The sequence below is a fragment of the Marmota marmota genome, unplaced genomic scaffold (genome assembly GCF_001458135.2).
Source record: "Marmota marmota marmota unplaced genomic scaffold, marMar, whole genome shotgun sequence".
Taxonomy (NCBI): Eukaryota; Metazoa; Chordata; class Mammalia; order Rodentia; family Sciuridae; genus Marmota; species Marmota marmota.
Window position 1 is genome coordinate 33,992,710 of NW_026000229.1, and position 12,593 is coordinate 34,005,302.

Below are 12,593 nucleotides of genomic sequence, written 5' to 3' on the forward strand. Positions count from 1 at the left end.
TTAAACATGTGACTTACATGATGATAATTGTTGACATAGAAATTTAGCAATTTAGGGCTGGAGTTTTGGCTCAGAGGTAGAGAGCTCGCCTAGGATGCGTGAGGCATTGGGTTCAATCCTTAGCACTACATGAAGCAAAAATAAAGACATTGTGTCTACTTATAACTAAGAAAATAAATATTTTAAAAAAAGAAATTTAGCAATTTATTAAATAAAGAAAAAAGGTAGGTTTACAAAATAGTATCTAAGAGAACAAAAGACCCAGTTTCTTCAACATTAATGGCATTTAAACCAAAATGGAGAATGATCACAGATTAAAGGAACCATATCAATCACCAGTAAGGTGTTTGTTTAAATTCCAAGAAAAGCAGTATAAAAAAGTAACCTTTATTTTTAATTAGGGAAAATTGATTTGGTATGAGATATGAAGGAATGGTTCATTTCATTGGTATAATAATGGGAATTATTTAATAATTGTGATTATTTTTAAAGCATTTATTACAGGTGATAGAAAAATAGTAGTAAAAGTACACTTTTATTATGTTCATAAATACATGTTTGTGTTTTATATGTGTAGAGATGCATAGGAAAGAACTGGAAGGAAGTATCCCACACTCTTATTATTGAGGAATGGGAGGAATGGATAATGCTTTCTTTCTTTTCTTTATTTATTTTTATTTTTTTACTTATCTGCCTTTGTTAATTTTCTTACAAGGCACAAACTTATGTGATAGGGAATATGGCTACCGCCAGCGAATTTGAAGAGCCTCTTGAGATTCCCAATTCTCACCAGGGAAGAGCTGTGAGGCAGGACTACTGGAGAGGCCCAAGAGGGTTAGTAGCCCATAGTCTCATGCTCATGAGTCTGTAAGGTCCGAGTAGAATCCATGCGGTTTCAGCACCATCTACCTGAAGCCTGGGCTGGCCCAAGAACTGCACTCATACTATTACCCAACTTGGGTTTTTGGATCCAGAGGTGTAGAAATGAACAATGGACCCAGAATGAATTTAGGCACGGGCAAGCCTTTATTAAGGACTTTGAGTCAGAAGGGACACAGCTTTGAGGGATAGAGACCCCAGGCCGGCTTCAGCAAAAAAAAAAAAGGTGGGGGGAGTTTTCTACCTGAAGCAAAAGGGAGATAGCACAGGAGGGACTAAGCTCCCAGGCTGATCTCAAGCAAAGAACAAAGGGGGAATAGCTTTTGTGACATCTATAGGGTGAACTCCATCTCTTGATGTCATCTCATGTGGAGTTGGGGCTTTAGCTGGGCCTACACTCCCTTCTTCATGCATCGCATGTCTCATTACCATTCTAAGTGTCCACCCAGGGGTGTGCATTTTACTATGCTAATACGGTAAAGGATTACTGTGGGTCACTTTGGTGAATAGTATATGTTTTCCCTTGTCACTGAAATTGTCCTTATCTTCTGGGAAAGTCTCTAATATTGTTTTCTGAGTAATGTAGACCCTGCTTTGACTGGCATTTCTGCAGACCACATGCTCTCAGAAGACTGAGTGTCCCAGCCTCCTATCTCTTGGGGTGTTACCTCCCTTCCATAGCCTTGAAGACTACTTACACTTTCATCTCCTAATTTTCTAGTGTGGCTGTTAACACCATAAGATTGAAAGTTAACCATGCTGTCTTCAGAGGTTTTCTCTCTTACTCCTAAGGGGTTGTTTTTCATGCCTCCCAGTGGTGTTGGGCCCAGAACAGGCTCACCCTATGTGAAGGCCTACCTTCTCCCCACAGCTCCTTCCTTCCTACGAAGGGACCCAACCCAGAAAGGCTGTGTCTCTGCCTCTCACCTTATGTGGAGCATAGAAAACCAGTAAATGACCATGGCAGTGAAGAGCCTGACCTGCTTGCACCCATCTCTAGGCTCTGCAGACCCCTTAGGACAGGGATGCTATGGTCAAGCAGAACAAGGGGAGGAAACAGGCTGATTGGGGAAGGGACTTATAAATTTCATGGTAAGTTAGTGACTGCTCCAGGATTAGACAGAACCCAGGAATCCCTATTAAATGTTACAACATGCTGCCTCTCAGAGGACAAAGGTTGCTCAGCCACCCCAACTTGTAACAAGCATCTCCTACTAACTAGAAGACTTACTGAGCAATATCTTGGAGGTAACTACCTGAGCCACTTTCAGGGGAGACACTCAGTATCTGACTCAGCCAGGGCTTTAAGAGAAGAGGAAAGCTGGAGGGGCAGAAGCTGTGAGAGTGCTGCTGGGTGGTGTCATTATGGCAGCAGCTGTGTCAGAGAACATCTATTGACATCTTGAAGGCACTTCCCATAGACCATAAGCTCATCACCAAGCCATTAGACTGCTGCCTCTTCTCCATTCTGCTCCTCTCTGAGCCCTTGAAGAATTTGATGTATAAATGGAAATGGGGATGGTGGAGACCTCTCTGCCACCCAGGGATGTGGGCCTTAACCAGGACTTGCCGAGTGCAGCCTCTGTCCCAACCAGTTGCCCAGGGCATTTCTTCCTTGTCACCTGGCCTCTGTGCCCCAAGCCTAGACTGACATCATGAGCAGGGGACAGTTCTAGGGGAAGAAAAATATGCAACACATCCTGTTCCCCTGATCCTGATCTTCTGGTTCCACCAATGCTTAAAAAACCTTTTTTGTGCAAAACAGAAACCAGGAAAGAAAAGGCAAGACTGAGCTACACAAGAGACTGGGAGGAGATGAACAGAAACCATGTGCAGTGGCCAAAAGTACACCACAAAAGGGAGTTGCTGGAGCCAATGCACACCCCCTTCCTTTTTAGGGGTCCATAAGGCAGCCTCTCTCTTCCACCCTTGGGGTTGCCTCTAGGGTCCTTCTTCCCAGCTCTCCACTCTTACACCCCACTCCACTCATGTGCTGGGAGTGCCTGCTGGGCGGGGTCCTCAGTGTTGACTGAGAGTGAACCAGTGCCGGGCACAGGTAACAGAGCACACAGAGGCCACCAGGCCTCCCAAGGTTGGGGAACTTGCGGGAAATTCATATTCATCTTAGTTCCGGGACTGATTCACTGAGTCAATCAATGTTTATGGAGAACTTTGTGGAGGTGGTGCTAAGAAATTAATTCCCAGGCTTCCTGCAGCCCCTTCCAAGTGGTGCAAGTGCCATCTGAACAAGGATGAAGAGAGAGAGTCTCGGCACCAGCTCTGTAGTGCTCTCACCAAGCTGGTCCCCCACACTACCTCTGCTGCCTCCACTCTCTGCCCTTGTGATGTGCGTGGGAAGCAATAGTTTGAGAGCTGTGGAAGACCTTGCAAATGAGGAGAGTCCTCTGAACTGCTATTTTCAATTGGCCCATTTGCTCTTTATAATTGCACAGGCATCCTGAAGCCCACCTAAGAGACCAGAAAATGGAGATGATGTTGACATTGATAGACATTGGCTTAGAAGATCAGGCTCAAACACAACTATGGAAAAAGTGATATGTCTTTGTCCTTGCTGATGCTACCTTTCCTGCTGTCCCCTCTGCAGCTCTGAAATCCTTTTCAGGTTCAGTGTCCTCCCTCCATCCCGCCATAATCAGAACTATAGCGGCTACTTGTGAATTTAACAAAATGAAATCTGCCCCATTCAAGAGTAATTTCTATTAGAAGTCTTCCATCTAGAAAGTCTTCCATCTCATTGATGAGTCTTCCATCTCATTTCACATTAAAGAAACTTTGGGCACCACTAAGCTGGAAGGAGAGTTTTAAGAGAAGACAAGTGGCAAGTCTGGCCCCAACTATGTAGAAATAAGAGAAGGAAGTGCAAGTGGGTTGGGCTGCGTGGCTGCTAAGTGTGTGTGCACAGAAGTCTCTCCATCCCTCCCTTCTTCTGATAAAAGAAAAGCAGTGTGTGACCTTAATCAAATTACTTTTCTCTATTTCCTTATCTGTAAATAGTCATTATACATTTGGTTTGCTGTGAGGATTATAGAAGATTTATGCAAATTTCCAGCAGTCAATGTAATTGTATTTAGTGCAGAAAATGTGTCCTCTGGAAAAGTCCTGGGATTATTCCTTCTGTTCAACAGGCAATCTAAGTCCACTCTTCCTTAAAGAGGCATAAATGGCAGCAGGAGTCACATATCAGCAACAGAATTTATTACCTGAACCAGTTTGAGGAACTACAGGCATTGGCCATGGCCTTCCCTGGATATAAGAAAACTCAAGCATCTTCAGACTCTCCCTTCACCCACCACTGAAGCAAGGGGGAAAAAAGGCTGCAGTTGTCATAGCTATTACTATAGCCTTACCCTTGATTAATAATCTCAAAATCACAAGGAAACATGTTGCGATTTGGATTCAAACCATATACAGAAAAACTCCATGACTAAAATAAGACAAGTTTGGAGATATCCTTCCAATAGATGGGAAGAGACAAGAGCCTTAATTGGCTATGAGAAGAGGTAAGTTTTCTGTCTACAACAATCAGAATTAATGGAATTGTCTAATAATCATCATTCAGTGAGCCTAGGAAGGGAGGCTAAGGCTATGGGGTAGGGAAATCAGGCAGTCAGGTGTGCTGGCCAAATCCTCCTGGGCTGGTCCGAATTTAAGGACTTCCTGCCACTGTCTTTAGGTGGGAGCCTCCTGGTTGCCTAGTGACAGGCACCATACCTCAGGATAGGGGTGGAGAGAGTTGTGAAGGTAGTTCTCTACCTTGCAAATGGAATGACAAGATTCTCAGGAGTTGTAGAGGCGATCTGTAGAGCTGAGATGTGTTCTCACTAGTTCTACATTTGGGGAATGCAAGCTGGTTTGACCTCACATGAGATTTTTATTTTATTCATGTGGTTGGTTAAAAATTACACTAGATCCAGGAAGTTATAGTCTCTTTTCTTATTCTCCTTTTATCGTCAAACCACAGGGAATTGTGCTCTGAACTACAACTGCTGATAACTCTCAACCCAGACCCTGAAAATCAGCCTTGGGGCTGGGTACGTCTTGATAAAGTTGTCTCTTCATAACTCAGCTCCCATCCCCCAGCCAGTCATATTTGTCTCCATATTTGTCTCCTTACCCAAAGAAGGCCTGGATAGAAGGAGAGTTCTCAGCGGCTGCTTGTTAAGCTCTGCTTTACTTGCTGAACTTTGTTCAGCATGAGCAGGTCATTCTGGCTACAAGTTTCCCAAAACCATCCCTATTTGTGTCTTTAAGGCACACGAACTCCTCTATAAGACTCTCTCTTTATAATGAATTATTTTAATTATTCTTACCATTTGAAACAAAGTTCTGCATTCAAGGCAGATACCTCCCCAGCCATTTAGCCCTGAGATGCTGAGAGGGGGGATGAGGGTACAGCTTAATTCACATCAGGGATTCTGGTCATTGGGGTCACACTTGAGCATGACTTTTATCCCCAATCCCTTTTTGGATGTTTCAAAGGCCTCCATGGCTTTCTCCAGAGGAAACCTATGGGTGACTAAAGGCTTTACATTCACAGACTTGGACTCAAGCATCGAAATCGCCATTGGCCACCTGTAAAAGATACAAGCATTACATTCAACCTTCAGAAACAAAAGACCAGGTTCCCAAAGGTATCAAGCGTAAGAACTGCTTGGCCATATTTCTTTCTAGCGCTGTGCTTCAGCAAGGCCAGTTTTACAGACCAACAACAGGAAATGACTTTGTGGCTTGTAATTTGCAGGCATAAAGACTGTTTCCAATTGCTTCCTTACCTCCTATTCCCTCATTTTGCAATGCCTACCATGAAACCTAGAATTCCTTAGGCTGAATGAGAAAGACTATAGAGGCCGCTACAAAAAGGCAGCAGGCCTCAAGGAGGCAGTTCAGGATAATCAAGTCACACCATTGCCAGTTCAGGTTGGCAGAGCTTATTGGAAAAATGGTACTTAGCTGAAGGTATGGAATTATAGATTCTTAAGCTGGGAGTAAGGGACATTGCTAGAGCAGGATGTCCCAGACAGTGGGCCCTCAAAGGGGAAAGGCTGAAGGTGAGGAACAAGGGTGAGGTGAATTAAGGCCCTCTAGTTCCCCAGGATGGGCCCTGGAATTCAGAAATGAGGGCAAAGGGACTTGATTTCTTTTCTTTCTCTCTCTCTCTCTCTCTCTCGTCTTCCTTTGTCTCCTTCTTCCCATTAAAGAGGGAAAATGGAGGTCTGGTCTCATAAGAAAAAAGAAAAGAGAGGGCTGGATGATGAGTGGCAGACATCTAATAAGAGCATGCTTCAAAATCCCCTCCCTGTATGTCCCTCCCTCTGTTTGAGAAGTACATGTTCTCTCTTTGGATCTCTATCATATCACACAGCAGTCAGTGTGGTCAGGGAGTGCCCCTCATGAATAAACAGGTCCCAGACTCAGTGTGGGGCCTGCCCCGGTATTGCTGGCAGCTGGCCACCCCGGCTTACCCACAACATACTCACGTGTTGCAATATCGAAATACGCCCTTGATATCCACCTCTCGGATGGCTGCATGCACTAAGGGTACAGTGGTCATCTCAGAGCCCATTCCCACAAGTACCAGAGTCCCACCAGAACGAGTGGCCTGAAGAGAAAGTAAAACCAGGAAAACTCAGAAGGTAAGAGAATGTGGATATACAATTTATGTTAACACACTATTGTCACACAAATGTCTTCTGACTGCATCAGGTGAATATCCAAAAATTTCAGAGAATATAAGTCCTGCTATGCTGCAGAACATGAGAAAAAAACTCAACAAAGCAAACATTATCATCTTTAAATAACCTGAAATACTACACTTGACCAAGAGAACATCTTACAAAGCTTTATAAATACAGCACCAAATACTAGCATCAGTATTTTTTTTTAATTTTTTAGTTGTAGATGGATATAATATCTTTATTTTATTTATCTATTTCTCTATTTATTTATTTATTTTTACGTGGTGCTGAGGATCTAACCCAGTGCCTCACACTTCACAGGCAAACGCTCTCCCACTGAGCCACAATCCCAGCCCGATTTCCATGTCTTGACACTTGCTCTTCCTACAGACCACCCCTCCACAAGGTAGGCCTTTCATACACCTCTAAGCAACAACCCTCTGACCTCACCAACAGTAAAAAACTACCAGCTACTGTACAAATGGGCTTTTGGAATTATAAAGTTTAAAAGCATCTTCCTACAAGCAGGTTTGCAGAAATGTTTTTGTTCCAGAGGCATTCATCCCAATAGTCCCAGCCATAATGGATTTGGTCTTCCCTGAATATTTATCTGGAAAATGAGTGCTCTGCTAAGGACACGGAATTATAGATTCTAGTAACATACTCCCTGGACCACTCAAAGGAGGGTCAGAGGTGGCAGAATTTCTCCTGACAATTTTCATGTAACTCCACGTGAGTATTGTGCCTCCTCCAGAGCTTTCTGGGGATCACTGTGCTCTATATTGTGAGAGACAGAAAAATGGACAACCCATTCACGGTTAAGTTTTCATGATAGTCAGAAGGAGCAACAAGCACTTACCAGAACTATTCTAAGTGATAAACAGAATTACACAAAGGCGCATGGCCCAATCCACTCTTGGAGGGGAAGGATACACCATGAAGAGAGGCTTGCAGTGTCAGGAGCAAAGGTAGGGCTCTAGGTTGCAGCCATGTGCACTGACTCCTAGCACTGCAGCTTCTGAGTTGGACTTGTCCTCTCAGCCAGTCTCTTGTGTGTAACAATCACAGTGCTCAGCTAGTGTGGTCTCAACATTTGGCTGTTTTGTGTTTTTATTGATACACAGAATTACTTACAAGCCACCAGGGAACATACATGAATCAGGAAGATGCTGCTGTTCACATTGGAATATGGGAGAAAGGGGTCAAACTTGTGGGTAAGCCACAAAAGCTATTGACTGAGAAATTTTCCAGGAAAACTTCTTCCCCATCAGCAATTCTCTACCACAAACTAGCCACTCCAGGATGCCAGGGTCCAGCAATTGCTGATCATAGGTCAAGGAATGCTCAGACTACCTGACCACTCTGCTGTGGGTGTGATGTCTGGACCAAGGTGACATTAATTCTACCCCAAGGCATAATGCCATACCTCCTCCCAAACACCATGCAGTTATCACCTGCGCAGGAAAGTGATGCTCAGGTATGTCTATATTTGGTGCTACTCCCTAGATCAGACATCTCTTCAGGCCTGGTAAGGCCATAGGATTACATTCATCTCCATGCCAACCTCAAGTAGCCTGGCAGACAGGCCCCCACTGGCAACAAATGGAGATGACACACATCCCATCATCTGAGTTTTGGATTCTCTTTGCCCTTTCCCATATGGCAACCTGTCTATACCAGTGAGCAGAGGGCTAGCTCATTCCAGTTGTAACTCAGGACAGGGTAAAATGCTACTTGCTCCTTCCTTCTACTATGTCCTTAGCCCCCAATGCCACTGGGCATTTTGGTAGGAGGAGGGCTAGGTAGCTCTTCCAGGATGCTGGGCCTGAGGGTATGCCATAGCTGTAGGTGTGAGTTTACCCAGAATATCTCACATGCTGCAAAGTAACCTTGTGTGACTCAGAAGGAAGGCAGAAGCCCACACTATTGGGAGGAAGCAGTCTGGAAGGTGGGGGCAGGGGTCCCTGGCCTGCTGCCCTCCCCAGCCTAGGCCCTCCCATCCTAGCACATTTGCTCATCTACTCTTTCCCTTCGTCTCCTGAGCAGCAGGGCAGAATAGGGGAAGCTTAGGCCCTGGAGCAGGCAGGATGTGCTTGAACCTGACTCAGCCACTTACAGTCATATGCTTGAAGCAAAGTCTACAGGACCCTCTCCACATAAAATGATAAATGATTTTCAGAGCTATTGCACAGATTAGGCCTCATGTATATAAAGTACCCAGAAGAGGACCTGGCATACAGTAAGATTTGGAATCTAGAAGTTATTCTCTTTCTCCCTTTTTCCTCATACTCTGATCTGTCATTGCTCCTCCCTCCCCTTACCTACAACGCTTGTCAGTTTCCATGAATTGCTGATGGGGTGGGTCCTCAAGGAGCATATCAGACATATGCAGCTTATACGTTCCAGTTCTAGGAAATAGCACAACACTAGCCACTATGGCCCTGAAAATTCACCTCACCTTTGTGACTAACTTAATCAATGGCTGTCACTTTGTATCAGTGACCCAAAAGTACAGTTTTCCTCAATAAAACAAGATAGGGATTTACCACACAACTAAGACATGACTAGCTGTTCCTCCTGTTGATGGTTTTACCAAGAGGGTACCTTAATGACCACGAAATGACCTTGAAGGCAACTCCATTCTAAAGCTGCAAGCTACTAACATCATTCATGTGTGTCTGTCATTGTGTTGGGCACCCTGTGACTCCATGATAAGAGTTACTATCTCTGCATTCCAGACAAGAAAACAAAATGCTGAGAGACTAATCAATTCTGCTTGGGGGTCAAACAGCCAGTGGGTGGAGAATCCTGACAGTGGGACTTCTCACTTCTGCTCCCTTCACTGCCCTACGCTGATTCCCCAAAGCAGCCCGACAGTTTGTCGCTCACAGTCCACTCACATAGATGCCCGTCTGGATGCAGGACTCTGCCCCTGTGCACTCAATGGTGACAGCTGGCTTGCACCCCAGTAGATTTTCTATTTTACTGGCGATTTCCTGAGGGCTCTCCTTGGAGACCTGAAGAGTGAAATCAGCCCCGACTTCCTTGGCTTTGGACAGCCGAGAGGCAGACAGATCTAAAGATGAGCAAAAGTTTCTTTTAAACTGAGAAATCAAATGACTGATTAGAAAAAAAAATAAAACAGAAGTGCAAGCTCCAGTGTAGTGAGTGGTGCTTCTGACCCCTACACACTGCTGCACTAACACACACACACACGTGCGCATACACACACACACACACGTTCATAAATTCCTTCTCACACAAGACACATAATCAACACCCTTCTACATCTTCACAAAGCCCCACACATACCACACAGCTACACACATTTTCATACTTTTTACATACACACACACGCACACATAAAACCTTATGTATGCAGTACATATGGATGGATGGGTATATGATGCACACCACCAACTCCCCAATACAAATACATCCTCTTGATCTCCTAAGCTTGGCCAAACAGACCAAGAGCTAAGTTTCCTTTTAGAACTGAGAGGGAAATAGGAGGTCCACACAGAAAGAGACACAACCTCTTCTCCAGAGTAGCTACTCCCTCCTTTCACAAAAGGCTCCATCCTGAGTTGGTCATACCTATGTAGACTTTTCAATCCTAAAACCCAGAGAAAGAAGGAGCCCCCTTAGAATCAGAACCCATTGTTTGGATGTGGTTTGTCCCTGAAAAGTTCATGTGCCAGAGGCTTGGTATCCTACACAGTAGTTTGGAGGTGGGACCTAGTACAAGGTAATTAGGTCCTTGGGAGTGCTGCCAACAGAAGGGATTAATGCTGGTCTTGCAGAGTGAGTTAATTCTCCTTAAAGTAGTGAGTCTGACCTTTGAATCTCTCTGGTCTCCTGTCTCATCATATGATCTCTTTCACACATGCTCCAGCCACTGTGATGCTATGGGCCCAGGGGCCCTCACCAGAGGCCAAACTAATGGGGCTGCCCAATCTTGGACTTTCAACCTCCAAATGGTAAGCTAAATAAACCTCTTCTTTAAAAGTACCCAGTCTCCAGTATTTATTTTATTTTTTTTTACAGAAACAGGAAATAGACCAACACAGGAAGGGAATGTATCTCATGCCTCTGCCCTAAACTGTGGGTCCAGCTGTTTCACCCTCAAGGAGATTTTAAGAAAATCTTACCAGTCACTACAACTTTAGCTGCTCCCATTGCCTTGGCCACGAGCAAAGTGACCAGCCCAATTGGCCCTAAGCAAAACAGAAAAAGGGAGAAGTTTGTGTATTATTATATATCAGCTCATTCCCTTGCCCAGGCCATGGCCAAGAATTGCATCTTTTGTGTTGCTAGCATTTAGCCCAGCACCTGGCACATATTAAGACCTTAACAACTGTTTGTGAATGCAGAGGTAAATGTTCTCTACATGAAACATGCTCCTAGCACTAGGTTCTACTTGATTTTCTTATAACTCAGCACTATAAATTTTCCACTTATACTGGGGCATTGCTTGAAGATAAATTCAAAGACCCAGAGGATTTATACTTTTTCAGCAAATTAGAACCAGAAGGTTCAGATGTTTTCCTACCCTAAACTTCATAAGAAATCATCATGTTTCCCCATGAGAAATACCCTTTCTGGGTGTCCTCCAAGGATCCTCTGGAGGGAATCCTTAAGTGGGGTGGCTCTCTGGATTGACCATCTTCAGGATATTCAGGTATCCAAGAACTAGCCCCAAATCACCTGTTTCGCCACAGAATCTACGTATTAGGTGACACTGTGGCTTTAATATAAAATCTAGAACCACAAAATGGAGCAAAAAAGAATATCTTTTGGGTTCATGTTTTGTACACACCCTTGAAACCAACTTTATGAGCTCCCCTAGGAAAAAAAAAATACATTCATTCACTTCTGCATTCACAGTTCATGGATGGGGCTTGGCCATCACTTTTCTAGTGTGACTCCAAAGTTCCAAAACTTATCCTTTCCTTTAATATCAAAAGCATTTTCCTAGGTTTGTCACAGGTTCAAAAACAATCATTGAATTCATTTTTGGGGTGGATACCAGGGCTTGAACTCAGGGGCACTAGGCCACTGAACCTCATCCCCTGCCCTATTTTGTATTTTTATTTTAGAGACAGGGTATCAATGAGTTGCTAAGTTCCTGGCTTTTGCTGTGGTTAGCTTTGAATTTGCAATCCTTGTGCCTCAGCCTCCCAAGCTGCTGGGATTACAGATGTGTGCCACAATGCCCAGTAGAATTCATTCTTTTTTTAATACTTTTTTTTTAGTTGTAGTTAGACACAATACCTTTATTTTATTTATTTATTTTTATGTAGTACTGAGAACAAAACCCAGTACCTTGCACATGCTAGGCAAGTGCTCTACCACTGAGCCACAACCCCAGCCCCAGAATTCATTCTTAAAATGAATAAAAGGGTTATGTTGCCTAGGAAATCTAATTATTATCATGTCTGCAGACATTTTAGTTATTCCACAAAGTGCTAGTCACTGAGGGAATGAAACACTATAATCCTACCCTACTCATAAAGATTCTAGAACTAATCCCAGCCTTTGGAAGGGGAATAAGATGGACAAGGGGTCCCCATATCCTCAGTCACTGCATCCATAATAAAGTGTCAACTGTTTCTTACCAGCTCCACACACAAAGACTTTCTTCCCCAAGGAGATTCCACCTCGCTGGCAGGCATAAATTCCCACAGAGAGTGGCTCAATCAAGGCCCCTTCCTCAAAGGTGACATTGTCAGGAAGCCTGAGGAGTCATTCAACATGCACAGTTAGATCTTCTAGGTTAAGTATAATAGCAACAATAGCATTAATCTCTAGGATATCTAAAGAACTCAAAAAACTTAACACCAAAAATACAAATAACCCAACCAATAAATGGGCTAAAGAACTAAAAACACTTCATAGAAAAAGAAATACAATCAATCAATAAATATATGAAAAAATGTTCAACATCTCTAGCAATTAAAGAAATATAAATCAAAATCACTCTAAGATTTCATCTTACTCCACTCAGAATGGCAATCA

The 12,593-nt window shown here is 43.7% G+C and overlaps 1 protein-coding gene across 1 annotated transcript in view; it reads right to left on the minus strand.

Annotated features, from left to right (window-relative positions):
• Positions 1 to 4,073: 4,073 nt before the first annotated feature.
• The window catches only part of Sord (sorbitol dehydrogenase), a 35,272-nt gene continuing 26,752 nt past the window's right edge, over positions 4,074 to 12,593 (minus strand). Inside the window, exons 5-9 of the mRNA XM_015480709.1 lie at positions 12,194 to 12,312; positions 10,727 to 10,792; positions 9,476 to 9,651; positions 6,378 to 6,499; positions 4,074 to 5,472 (exon numbers count right to left, since the gene is read on the minus strand). Coding sequence (XP_015336195.1) covers positions 5,307 to 5,472; positions 6,378 to 6,499; positions 9,476 to 9,651; positions 10,727 to 10,792; positions 12,194 to 12,312 — 649 coding nt within the window. The 3' untranslated portion in view covers positions 4,074 to 5,306. The remainder of the gene's footprint in view (positions 5,473 to 6,377; positions 6,500 to 9,475; positions 9,652 to 10,726; positions 10,793 to 12,193; positions 12,313 to 12,593) is intronic.